Genomic DNA, 14,362 nt, shown 5'->3' with positions numbered 1-14,362 from the left:
GAGTAAACCAAAAAACATTTTCAAAGGTTCAGATAATTCACGGAAAAAAAAAAACCAACAACAACCTTAAAAAAAATGAGGCATACCACAATTTTGTGATGCTTTGCAGAAATTCTTAGCGAGCAAGATAGCCGTATCCTTCATGTTTCCCTGTGTCCCACAGCCATTACACAAGGGTAGAGTAGCAGTCTGGGTGCTCGGAGGTGGAATATTAGGCCACATTTTGTTTCCATCAATTACGCTGTTAGGGGGCTGCACGAAGCGATACAAAATAAGAAATTAAAAGAAAAAGCAGATTTTGTTCAAAATAATTATTTAGGGTTGAAGGCATTTCTTTAACGCAGCACAAATATACAAAAGATTCTCTAGGTGAGCAAATTTAGATGGAGCTACTGACCAAATACATGTATGGGCACAAGGAGCCGACAGTAGCTAAATCTAAGAACAAAAATGTTATAGTTTACAGCTTAGCAATCCAAAAATGTGGTGACTATCCGTTTATTTCTGTAGATACATTTTTATACTCACCATAAAAAAATGTTTTGTATTCTATTGGAGGAACACGTGGTCTTTCACCTTATACTGACACCTACAGGAGAATTGGACACACACACACACACACACACACAATGCCTGTTGCCAGATGATCAGCAAACACTCACATAAAAATCAGTCAAGTATGTCTTGACAGGAAAGAAGAAAACCCAATCCATAAGCTTGGAATCTGGTCTACCTGATCCACAGAAAAAAGGATACAAATCGTAAGGAAGAATGCAGACTTGATAGTGAAGTCTCACATAGCTGCAATGATTGGAAAATAGCCATTTGCACCTGAGGCAAAGCCTCATGATAAACCTCACTGGAATATCCAACCAATCCTCAGGCATCATAAGTCACAGATTTAGAGATGCACCTGATCCCCCAAATCCAGGGAGGAGTCCACAAAGCAACAGGAGTTTTACCAAGTTGGCGACATTTGTCCAACCAGGGTCTGGGCAGCACAGTGGCTTAGTGGTAGGCAATTCTGCCTTGCAGCACTGGGTCATGACACTATTTGCAAGTTTGCGTGTTCTCCCTGTGCTTGCGTGCGTTTTCTCCAGTTTCCTTCCACACTCCAAAGACATGCTGTTAAAGCTGTGACCCACTGCATGCAAGTGGTGGCGTGCTGCCTTCGCGTGCAGTGTTACGTAATTTTCTTTCCGGCACGTCAGCTTGCAAGAGCTCGCATAACTGAGCATGCAAAGATGAAAAATGTCAACTTCAGCCAATCGGCTCGCACATCTCGATACAAAGTGCATCCGGTTGTTAAGCGCAACTGACTGAAGATGCAGTCTTTCATCTGGCTGCACTTAGCTCACACACTGCATGTGAAGCTCTGTGCCCGACATCTTGGCTTGGCTCTGCATGGCTTCACATACAGTGTGTCACTGGCTTAAGTTTGAAGTTATTGGCTCCCATCCTAATTTCCCCTGCATGCGGGTGAAATAGGGACCTCAGATTGTAAGCTCCTCAAGGGTAGAGACTGATCTGAACGTGCAGTTTGTAAAATTGTTGGTGCTACATAAATAAATCCAGAGCAAGGAAGCATGCCAAAATGCCATCTCGAGTCTACAAAGCAGATGAGGAGAAGCATTAGAGGAGAAAAGACCTAGATCCGTGTGTATAGATTCCACCGAACAGTGGTTCTCAACCTTTCTAGGGCCGGGACCCCTTGGTAACATTTGCCATTAAGTTATGGTGACCCCCAACAGTAAAAATTAGGGATGATGCGGCTGCTGCAGCAACATCTGGCGACGTGGCGGGAGAACTGACACTGCTGCGCTAGGAGAGGGCTGAAGAGGACTCTCACCTAGCACAGCAGAAATCCAACAGCGACCCACAGGTTGAGTACCACTGGCGTACGCCGTCAGAATGAAAAAAAAAACAAAAAAAAAAAACAACAACAATAGGAATGCATAGCTAGCTTTCTATTGGCCATTTCCCTTTGCAATAGCAAACTAGCTATTGCTCCCGCCCTCTGCTGCTGTCCATCACTAGAGGAGGACGTGATGGAGAACTGCATGTCCCCCTCTGCTGATTGGCAGCAGCAGAGGGCGGGTGCAATATCTAGTTTGCCATTGCAAAGTGAATTAGCCAATAGGAATCTAGCTATGGAGGAATCTAGCTATCATTCCTATGGTGGGTTTTTTTCTGACTTACGGTGGCCAGCGACCGCCGAGGTCAGGAAAAAAAAAAAACACGATCGCAGGGAAAGGTTTACTCTGCTTTACACTTTCCGGGAGAAAGTGTTTCTTTCCCAGGCAGCCAGTAGCCGCTATCTAATAGTGGGAGACTCCCGGGCCACCCCTGGCAAATCGTGATACGACCCCCGAGGGGGTCGCGACCCACAGGTTGAGAACCACTGTACCAGAACATTCCCTGCTACCGCAAAAATCTTAAGACATATCTGTTCAGCACGCACTTAAAAGCTTCCAATTCCAAAGCTTGAAGACTGTTCCACAGGATCATCAGTATACTCAGAAACTGAATCAACTTTTCCCAAAAAAACAGAGTGAAGAACTGGACAGTCTGGGAAAATACTGGTGAAAGGGGATGACCTGTTACCCAGAGACACAACCCTGTTGCAACAGACCAGACTGATTCACAAGGACATAAGAGCAAGTACCCTGAAGATTCATCAGCAGAAGAAGCAAAACATTCTGGTCTAAGCTGCCTGCAGGCTTTAAAGAAGATTAAAGAGTCCATTTTTTAATATTAAGTATCCAGCCGAATCCTTGAGACATCTGGATAATTATACACATTGTCCAACAGAGCCCAAGCCGACTGTTTTCTTCACAGGAGGTCGCTTAAGTGTCCCAAAATGGGGATGCCATAAGAATTCACTAGAGCCAATACAGGGCCAGAATCCTCAAGAACACTGAGGGTGCAGGGGCAAGGCTGAAAAGTCAGAGAACTGGAAGGACAGTGATCTGTAGGTGCACATCCTAGCTGACCACAGAGACTGGAGAGAGTGTGGCAAAGGGAGGGAATGGTAGATCTGGTGGAAAGCATGCAAAACCTTTTATTCTTACAGCACCAAAACAGGCAGATGTTCTCTGCCACTTTGGAAAGCAGAGGCACACCTTCATGCCAACGAAGGCCCTCCAAGGGTTTAGCAGGCTTCTTACCCCCAGACCTTGCAGGTAGCCAGAGAACCAAGTTTGGGAGGTCTAGACATGCATACTCCAAGAGTAAATAAACACAAAGGGAGACTTGGCAAACCTTTTCCTTGCAGGTGGGTGGTAGGGAGGTGGTTGATCTTGCCTCCAGTGACACCCTTGATAACGACGTCAAGGATCAGTCTGAAGAGACTTTGTCCTTCCAAGACCATGCTGATCAGGTGCACGGTCTACAGACCACCACTTTAACCAAAGTGCTCTGTGTATGTAGATCAAGAAAAGACCAATGCGGGAGACAAGCAGATATGCCTCCTGCAGGCTATCACAACTGAAGTATAAAGCTCCAGCCATCTGCTCCACTCTATCAGTGGATTGTCCACAGCAGAGGGATCTGTAAGAGATTTTGAACAGTCTGCCTTGGTTTGGCAAATTAAGGCAGAAAGGGTCATCTTGAGATAGCCTACAGTTGTTTTTCCTAGTGTTCAGACCTCCTATAGGCCAAAGTATATCCCCCAAAAGGTGAAAGACGGTGCGTGTCCCTCAAAAGCACAGAAAAGAAAATACCTTCGGATCTTGCAGTCACCACATCCAATGACTGGCAATCTATAATATAACATTTTATTTTGGGTTTAAATACGCTTTAAAAAAGAAAAAAAGTTTTGGTCTAGGAGAAAAATTAAGATACACTTACCCGATTCTTTGTCCCGCTTGGCTGCTAGATTTGTCCCCGCAGCCTCTTTTCACCCAGACGCCAGTGGTCTGAGAACCCGTGAAATCACATCTAATGCAAGTCCACTGGATGTAAGGACAAGGAGGGACATGCTATAACCGGAGCGGAGGGGGAAAGAGGTGAGTGGTTACTGCCGCAGAAGTGAGGATCAGGTGAGTGCATCTTCCTTATTTTCATCCTTAGACCAAAATGACACCTTAAAAAAAGGAGAACTATGGAGGAGAGTGATTTTTACTTAAACTCATAGAGCCGACGTTTGACAATGAAACTGACATGTCGATTCTATAGATCAGAGCAAAAAATATTGTTGCTCGCTCACTTTCCAATCGCCTGCCTGCAGAGAGTTTCGACCAAGAGTCGCCGCTCCCCACAGGGGACACCCCCCCCTGGAGGAACAGATGAGGGCGTGGGCACAGCTGGCTCTGCCTCTAGATAGTGAGAGCCTGCTGTCATCAGCTAGCTGGATCTGGACAGTATTGTTGGGATCCATCCTGGCTGCGGTGCTCTCAGTATACAGCTTACTGCAGCTCAATATATATGCGGAGCTTTGGGTTATGGGAGGACATTAGTATATGTCCTCCCATGACCCTAAAGAGCTCAGATAAAAAGGTTGCCCCCCATAGTTCTCTATTAATCCTTAATCTTTGCTGATGCAAAGCAGAAATGAAAGGGAATAACCGCTACTATCTCAAATCATAGGACGTACAGTAGAGATGTGCATAGCAGATAAAGGGGAAAAAAATGGTTCTGCACCTTTTACATATTCTTAAAGGGATATTAAAGTCAAAAGGTTTTAAGCCATTTCAAATGCTGACTAAAATCGCTTACCATGGACGCTACTACTCTGCTTAAAAGTTTTAGATTGCTGCAGAAATCAGCTGGTCCCCTGAGCACTGGCCTTGTTACCCTGTTTTAGAGTGGCTCCTTTTCCTTGCAGGATTCTATGGAGCCACCCTTGTGCATGCTAATAATCCGTGTGTCTTCACAATTACACTGACACATCAAAGCATTCATTTCAAATGGCACCCCAAACTTGCTTCCTGCCTGCAGTGCGACCAGCACTGGATCGCGCGGCACCACAATGCAGTGCGTTCCACTGCAAAAAAAATTGTGCCCGCAGTTTTATTCTGAAGTTAAAAAAAACAAAAAAACGAACAACTATCAGTGCCGAGAGTATTTAGGCGTGTACTCTTTACTCGCCCAAATGCTCACGATAGGTATTCAATACCAGAACTTCTAGTCATTACTCGTTCTCCTCCTCCCTCCCCCCCAGCTTCCTGAGTGGCCAGAAAGCCAGCCCCATGCTCCCTTGGTACTCGATACCGAAAAACTGTTATTGGTGCATCCCTAATTATGAAAATAATAGTTGTTTACAGCCCTAGAGGTGAAGGAGGCCTTGGTAAGGTGACTAATGTTTGCTGTGGAGGGTGGCTACCTTTGTTCCCCATGGTCCCTGTGTGTGCTGCAAAGTACACCACTCCAAGCTCACTCCCATGATAAGACTACAATCTCACGTTCAGTTTAATAATTTGTATTGAGATTGTAGTCCATCAAGGGAGTGAGCTTGGAGTGGTGGCCATAAGGAAGGACATAGTGTCAGTGCCAATTCAGAGATGATTTGTGGATGTAAAGCGGAGAGATGCACAAATACCCATTAACAAAGATGTAGCTTAAACACTTATTGACCCTCTTCCTTAAACCCCCTTCCTGTCTTGGCCATTTTTAACTTCCACCTTTGCGGGACATTTTTAGAAAAACCATGCCAGCAATGTACAGTGTGTAGATAATGGCGGCATATGCAGATCCTGGATATAAACACTCAAAACGTACACTTTTTTTAGTTCTCATCACATTAATTTTTTTATAAATGGCTGCCAGACTTCTGTGTACAGTGTAGGGGGTGGAAAACCCCCCCTGGGCAGTGCAGAGTGACTGGGAGATTTTTTTATTTATTTTTTTACCTGTGAGCACAGTTAAAGGATTGTTGATTGCTAAACAAAATCGATTTACTGGAGTATAATGGAGAAAAAAAAGGATTTCCTTAGCAACCGCTTACAAAAATCCTCCAACTGTAGTCACTGGTAAAATAAATCTCCTGGTCACTCTGCACTCTCCCCGGACCGTATCAATGAGGGGATTCCTGTTCATTGATAACAGGGGACACAGAAAAAGAGATTGAGAACAAAGTCCTCTATTTCTTTTTTAAAAGGGAAATATCAGGGGTCTGTTTAGACCCGTATAAATTTCCCCGAAGCCCCTAAAAAGTAAAAATATTTAATAAAAAAAATACAAATATTTTTAAAAAAACGAAAAAGTCTATAAAAAAAATAAAATAAAACATTTTCGGTATCGGTTTCGGCCTGACTTCAATTTTGGTTTCGTTTCAGTTTTAAAATTTCCATTTCGGGGCACCTCTAAATTTTAATGATAACCTACCCCTGTAGGTTTAGGAGATATGCCCGTTTTCTCCCCCATCTCCCTCATGCCCTCTGTTCTTTCCACTATCTTCATATGCCCCCTGGACTCTCCCATCACCACGGTCCACCCTGCACCTCTCCCCCTATACCGATCCGGTGGCCAGCAAGTCCCACCATCTATGCGCAGGGACTGTGCTGGGCCCCCCCCAGGCTGAGGCCTCGGAGCATCGGCTGCACACGCTGTAGTTCTGCCACGGCAGAGAGCCGTGAGAGGAGGGACTGGATTCCCGCTCCAATCATCCAGCGCCGACTGGCAGAAAGGATGGGGGAGGGGGCAGGTACAGTTGGCTCTGCCTCTAGATAGGCACTGTCACTTTATAGGCACCGTTTCGGCTGCGGCGCCTCAGTATACCGCAGCCGAAGCTAGTTTGTGTCCTCCCGTTAGTAAAGGAGAACTATGGGGTTAGGGCTTTTCCCTATAGTTCTCCTTTAACTATTTAATTATTGAATTATTGAATTATTGAATGCCTCAATACGGAGGCATTTATTAATGACCGATAACCGCTGAGAATCAGCAGTTAACAGCTATACAGAGCCGCAAATAACTCGTCACGTAGTGTACATCTCCCGCCACGAAGGGGTTGAAGTATGAAAAACAGCCCTGTGACCCCTGACAATGCACACATATGTACATCGCCCCCGCACCTCTTCACGTTTACTATGCAACTTTTTTTTTACACTCAACCTTATTGCCATCACATAGGGGGCTAATAATCCCCCTATGTGATGATACAATGACAGGTCCTCTAAGACAGCTGACAAGGAAATGACAGCTAAAAGGCGGAAGACAGTCAAGCCTGGGATAACCAGCAGCAGTGGGTGGGATGGGGGAGACACACTGTTTGTTGGCATACAAGCGATAAAAAAAATTAAGTACCGTACATGCAGCCGCTGGAAAGAGGTTGCCGTCCTCCCGCGTATTTACAATGGGCGGACTGCAAGGAGGTTAAAAGGGTACTTGATTGCATTTTTAAGATTCAATTGCATTTTTAAAGACACTAAGTACCAGTAAAAGGTACAATTTGATACTAATAGGCTAGCATTCCAGAACGTGAAAAACTGGCAATATTACAAGAGGGTAATCGCTTCAGCTAGTGTGGAGACCAGCTATTTGTGCCTATAATACATTTTCAAACATTTCCTTTCTGCTGACACAAAATGTATAATATGTAAACAATTAACAATGCTTTTTCTCTATTATTCTGACCATCTAAATGTCAACCTGCAACCAAGGGGGAAACCCAATTACCATTTTACTTCCTGTATTCTTTTATAACCATAAGATGAATGATTTCACTGTACTCCAGGTAATCCATCCCCTGACCATTCATTCCCCTTTTTGTTGCCTTTATGGTGTAATGTTAAGCCATTAAACACGCTAATCAGATATTAGACTTTCCAGAAGCATGTGTATTTATAGGACAGTCAGAACAAGATTTACAGATGGTAGAAAAGATTGAAGAAAAAAAAAACACCCCTAGGTGGTACAAACCTCAAGCATTAAAAGATCATAGTAAGTTAAAAAAAAAAAAAAGTGAAAAATTGTGGTGATTAAAGAAAAAGAATGAACAAACCTTTTCCAAACAAGCTTCACAGAAAGAAGAACCTTTGAGAAACACAGACGGTGCAGAGCTTAGATGAAGAGAACCAGTGCAAAAACGTGATAAGATTTCAGACTGTGCATGATATTCCTTTAAATGTTGTGTAGCCCCATTGGTGAAGTCTGAGCAAGGGTAGCATCCAGGAGAAGTGCCAAGAGTGGAGACTTTATGAAGATCATTGTGAAGCGGATTCAAATGGACACTGGTGAAGCAGGGAACTGTGTGAGATGGGTGAAACTGGCAGGGAGACAGACGCTTTTCCATACACACATTCGAACAGCTGGGTGGACAGCTGCTGCAGCTGCCTGTAGCAGAAGCTTTCTTGAAGGGGCTATTAGGACCAAAGGGTAGCCCTGAGGCTATCTGGCAAGTAATTGTGCCAACAGCATTTTTCTCCAGGATAGGAGTAGGCCAAATGCACCTACTCCCCCTCCAGTTGTCAGGGGTGCAAGACGTGCCATTAGAACAAAGTGCACAGCAGCTTACTTTGGGGCCTGTTTGAAGCTGGATTTGCTTTATAGAAGGAGGTTGAATTTTGGAAAGTGGGAAGATATTTGTGCAAGGTTGAAGTGGGGGTGCAGGAGGTTGCAGAAAATCCTTTAGTTCCATTGCAGGTGTACTGTTCTTGTAAGTGTTCTAAAAAAAGAGATTAAAAAAAAGTAAAAATAATAATAATAAAAGTTAATCACAAGTTGACAATCAGAAACCAGGCAATACTAAGCGGCAAATAGATTTGAATACACAAACATTCTAGATGCTAACCAGCAACAATACCCATTTGCTTTCAGATAAAAAAAAAAAAAAAAAAAAAAAAAATTTTTGTCTTGGGATAACCAAAACTGAAATAGTGGATATAATGTGGTCCTAGCAGAAGTCTCTAGGTCACTGATGTCAAATGTATAGATGTATATAAAGAAATGACAGGACATGAAAACATGAGTTCGTTACCTGTTTCCAGGAATCTTCCAGGACAGCCAATGAGAGAGTTGAAAACACATCATCCACATTAGATTAAAAAACAAAAACAAAAAAAAACAACAAACAACTCCTACAAACCCACCTCAGAAGGCCATCACGAGTTGCAACTCAAAACCTTCTGTCGTTCTAATGCTCATGTCGCACGACCCCTAGGGGTCAAGCATCATCTCAATATTGACATTGGGGGGAAACTTGCTGTCCTGGAATATTCCTGCAGAGTTACCAGGTACCGTATTTTTTGCTCCATAAGACGCACTTTTTACCCCCGAAAAGGAGGGGGAAAGTGTGTCTGCGTCTTATGGAGCGAATCCCAACGCCCGAGACATGCAGTTTCGGGCGGGTAGTTTTTTGTACATTTAGCTCTGCTAGAGCAGAGCTAAATGTACAGTAGGAGCCACAGCTCGTTTAATACGAGTGATCTAATGAGATCACTCGTATTAAAACCGAGCGGCGGCGATCGAGATCACCATAGAGCAGACGAAAAACGCACGTTCTTCGTCTGCTCTGTGTGATAACTGAGACTGTGGCGCTGTAATCACAGCGCCACCTGTCTCAGCGGTCACTAACTGCAGCTTCTGTCACAGAAGTTGTAACAGAAGCTACCGTCTGTCGAGTGCTCCATAAGGCGCACCGGACCTCACTGCGTCCTATGGTCCGGTGTGTCTTATGGAACGCAAAATAAGATAACTCATGTTTTCCCCAGTCAGCTTCCAGGACAGCCAATGAGAGGATTAGCGAGAACCATGCTCACTTACTTAAGGTGGGAATCACTGCCAAACACTAGGCCCTGTTGAGTCAGTAAATCAATTCTGTAACGTCCGACGAATGTCTGGAAGCTAAACAAGGTGGCTGCTCTGCAGATTTGATCTGGTGTTGCCCCTGCTCTTTCCGCCCAATATGTAGCCCAGGCTCCGGTGGAATGCACCGTGCAATGTTCAGGTAACCTCTTACCTTGAGATTGGCAAGTCTCGGAAATAGCGACCCTAATACACCTAGCCATCATGCTTTTTGATGCCCTACTACCCATCTTTTGGACCCTGGAATAGGACAAAAAGGTTATTTGACTTCCTCCATTCACTAGTCTTGGAAAGATACTCCAGCATACATCACCTTAAATTGATGCCTTGCCAACTTTATTCAGTGTCATTCCTTGGATTAGTTGAGAATAGTGGTATGAATGTCCTGCGATCAATGAAAGTTAGTGGACACTTTTGGTAAGAAGGCTGCATCCGGTCATAGCACTATCCTGTCCGCCAAGAGCTACCAGAAGCGCTACTTTTAAAGTGAGTGCCCTGATGGAACAGTCAGTAATCAACTAAAAGGCATTGCGGGGAAACGTCAAAACACTGACAGGTTCCATGCGGGAAACCTTTTAAGTTTTGGGGGCCTCAATCTACCTGCTGCCTTCAGGAATCTTCTCACAAGGGGAACCTCTGCAAGCCTGACGTCTACAAAATTAATGCCGTCACCTGTACCTTCAGAGTGCTGCAAGCAAGGTTCCTATCTAATCCTTCTAAGAACTCTACCTGTGCCACCTTCCCAGCCGTGGCGACTCCCAACACGCCAAGAGGAAAAAACCTTCCACACCTTGTGGTAGATAGCGGACGTAGAAGCCTTCCTGCTGCAAAGGAGAGTGGACACTACCCTTTCAGAGAGACACTTATACTAAGATGTCCCTCTCAGTAACCAGGCCATTAGATGCAGTGGTTGTACCTGCGGGTGACGCACGCTCCCTGTGTCAATAGATCTGCCTTCAATGGAAGGGGCAAAGGGGTGTCCTTGCTCAAATCCATAAGTGCCGTGAAACAAGGTCTCTTCTGCCAGAACGGGGCAATCAACACTAATGCAGTCTACTCCCTCTCCAGTTTCCGAATAACCTTTGTAATCAAGTGCGGGAGGAATGCATACGCCAACCGGAATGTCCAAGGGTGGGCAAAAGCGTCCACCCCCAGGACTTGCATAGTTCTCTGTGAGGGAGAACAACTGGTAAACCTTATTGTTCGCTGTAGAAACAAGGTCCAGTTCCGGTACACCCCAAGTCCTGACTATTCAATGGAAGGTTTGTGTGTCCAGTGACCATTCCGTACTCCTCACTTCCCTCCTGCTGAGGGAATCCGCTAAACAGTTCAGGCTTCCTTTCAGAGGAACCGCCTTCAAGGAAAGGAATTTCTCTGCCCAGGACAAGATTGTGCCTGCCACAAAAAAAAAAAAAATCGAGGTCCTTGATCTGGTGCCCCCTGTTTATGTACGCCACAGTTGTGGTGTTGTCCAACAGTACCAACACGTGTGTTCCCTCTAATTGTTGAAAATGCATGAGGGCGAGGCCCACAGCCGTCAACTCCTGCATGTTTGAAGACTTGTGCCGCCAGACATGGTCCCACGTCACCTGGCAGGAGATCCCAAAGGTGGGCACCCCACCCCCAAGCGCTGGCATCCGTGGTGACCCTGAGAGGTTCCATGCAACTCCACAACCTTCCTCCCCCAAGGTTCCGACTGTCTTTCCACCAAAGTAAAGAAAGCCTGACAGGGTCCGTTCGCATCAACTCCCTGTCCAGACACTCAGATTCTCCTCCCCACTGACTTAAGAGCAAGTTATGAAGGGGCCTGGAATGCAACTGCGCCCAGAAGACTGCCGGCATTGCTGACGTCATCAACCCTAGAACTCTCATGATTGACCTGCAGGATGCTCCCCATGCTAGATAAAGGTTCATTTCTTCTGCACTCTGCAAGGAGATTTTCTTCCAAATAGGCAAAAAAAAATAAAAAAGGTTGCCCAAATACGGTACAACCCCTACTCCTCTCGACCGCGGGGGCAAGGGCCTCTGCCAGCACCTTGGTAAAAATCCTTAGTGCGGACGACAGTCCAAAGGGTAGTGCCCTGTACTGGGAACGGAGAACCCCAGCCAGTCCTTTGACCGCAAACCGCAGCAGTTTCTGGGAGGATCTCCGTATCGGGATGTGCAAATATGCATCCCCGAGATCTATCGTTGCCAAGAATGCCCCGTGTGGTAGCAAGTCCCTTAAACAGAAGATTGATTCCATACGGAACTTTTTGTAAAGCACCACCTTGCTCAAGGGTTTCAGGTTCAAAATTTCCCTGATTGTTTCATCCTGTAAAAGAGATAAAATACCCTCCCTGCTTGCTTTTGCACCTGACCAATCACCCCTTGTTCCAGCAGCTCCTGAAGGGACACTGTCATAATTCTCGCCTTCTCTGGATCCCTGGCGAATGTGGTGATCAAATATCTGGAGGGGGGGGCCGTCAATTCTATTCTGTATTCCCCCCCCCGATTTGATGAGTTCCAGGACAAATTTGTCAGGCATCGCTGCCCAACGTGGGAGGAAGTCGCCCAGCCTTCCGCCCACCTTGACCATAGCATCACTGGGGTTTGGGCCCCGGTTGTGGGGTGGGGGTTAAAGAGGAAGCCGCTCTTACCCTTCCCTCTCTTAAAAGCCAAGCTTTTGGACTGGTCCTACCCCTTACCTTTCCTGAAATTTTGTCCCCTTTGCCCACAAAAAAACATTTTGTTGTTGTTTCTTGGGCAGGAGAAATCCCTTTTTCTGGTCTGCAGATCTGTCTAACACAGTTTCCAATTCTTGCCCAAAACGCAGATCCCCCTAAAAGGCAATGCGCAAAGCTTCCCCTTGGAGGCTGCATCACAAGTCCACTGTTTTTAGCCATTGTGTACCGGAAAGGTGCGGCACTTTTTGGACTGAAGCCCCTTGTACATTTTATATCATGTACCGAGAGAGCTCACTCATTGCCTCCTTCAACCCCAAGGTGTCCCAAATGGCCTTTAACAACTCTCCGGTCTCAAAATGAAGGAAACAGGTACTTGGCCCTTTTTGGTTCCTGAAAATCTACATTGCAGTCTTCCTCAGATCAATCATCATAGGCCCTGCCCTCTGGTTAGGGGACCGGAAAGACTGAAACGTAGAGATCATTTCCTCTCTCATGGTATCCATAAGGCCCTTAAAAACATTCCCACTGATTCTTGGATACCAGCTTCTCTACACATCCTTTGCACAAGGGTTTCTACCAAGATGACAACAGCTTAATGTTGCAAGAGGCGCATCTTCTAGCCTTCAGGCGAGAAGCACCAGCTGGAGCAAGGGGCTCCTCATGTGTGACCTGTGCAAAAAAAAAAAAAGTACTTCTTAGCCCCTGTGCCGTTATGCGTACACTTCACCCAGTGCAAAAAAAAACACCCGATACAGTGTAGAGAGCTGCCCTCTTGGCCAGCTAAAGCAAGCATGGATAAGTAGGAGAGAATGTCCCCAATAATAAAAATTTTAAAAAAAAAAACAACACACACACACACACACCTCACCTACCTTTGCACCAGGGCCCAAGTCTCCCAGATCAGGAGAGGTAGCCTGTGGTCCAGCTTCTCAAGGCATGGCGTCCAGCCAGCTGAACGCGCATGTGGCCCACTCCTGCCGTCCCTCCTGGCTGTATGTGGACCCAGTCCAGTCAGGTAACACGATGTGTCCCAGCATCCTGTAGCGTGGTCAAACCTTTGCAGCAGCTGCGAGAACCACCATGTCCCTCCTCAACCTGCTCCTTAAATCCCTGAGTGTGCGAACCAGCGTGGAACGCACGCCCAGTTATGCGCTCTGACCACTGGAAGGGAGGCTCTGGAAGTGTGCCACGTACCTCGTGACGTCACTTCCGCTGTGATGCCTCACAGAAAATCAGTACCCAGCTGAAGCCTCGCCAGAAACTCCAAAAAAGCCCCCTTTGGAGGGAAACCAACCCCCCCCCCAGCAGTAGGAATGTCTGAAAGCCTGGACTCCAGCACTATTACTGCGAGGGAATTCCCCAGAACTCATGGGGGGATCCCAGTCCCTGGGACCAGCAAGTCTGGAAAAAGGAGAACGGTAATATGGAGGCACGTGGAGTCAGTGCAGTGGGAACCACCGAGTGACTTGGGAGGGGGGGCACCCCTTGCAGTGAAGGACAATAACACATGTTATTTTCAACAAAGTCCAAATCCCATTCGCACTGCCACGGTCTCAAAACCACAAGGTATATATGTGGTGCCCAGGTGACCACACGGATGGTGCCGTGCAAAACACTAATAGTAAATAAAAGTAAATCACCGGCACACATTTGAAGGGGTTTTAAAGTATTGATATGTTTATTCAATACCCAATGTCACATATCGTCATACGGTGCTAACGTTTCGGGTCCGCACAGGGATCCTTCATCAGAGCGACAGTGAACATATCAATACTTTAAAACCCCTTCAAATGTGTGCCGGTGATTTACTTTTATTTACTACATGTTATTTTCAGACACATACACAGGGGGATTTCCATCTGAAGTCAATCACACCTTGAAGGATGGTTGCCGACCCTTCAAATGTGGAAGGAAACCTTGGCCTATAATCTTGTGGGGGGGGGGGGGGGGCGCAC

The 14,362-nt window shown here is 45.9% G+C and overlaps 1 protein-coding gene across 1 annotated transcript in view; it reads right to left on the bottom strand.

Moving 5' to 3' along the window:
* Positions 1-14,362, bottom strand: part of KIAA0430 (KIAA0430 ortholog) — a 144,963-nt gene that overhangs the window by 103,259 nt on the left and 27,342 nt on the right. The window contains exons 3-4 of the mRNA XM_018564209.1: positions 7,940-8,602; positions 87-252 (exon numbers count right to left, since the gene is read on the bottom strand). Coding sequence (XP_018419711.1) covers positions 87-252; positions 7,940-8,602 — 829 coding nt within the window. The remainder of the gene's footprint in view (positions 1-86; positions 253-7,939; positions 8,603-14,362) is intronic.

This window comes from Nanorana parkeri, unplaced genomic scaffold, assembly GCF_000935625.1.
Source record: "Nanorana parkeri isolate BGI_ZX_2015 unplaced genomic scaffold, ASM93562v1 scaffold736, whole genome shotgun sequence".
NCBI lineage: Eukaryota > Metazoa > Chordata > Amphibia > Anura > Dicroglossidae > Nanorana > Nanorana parkeri.
The sequence above is the reverse complement of the archived record's forward strand: the minus strand, read 5'-3'. Positions and strand labels throughout refer to the sequence as shown.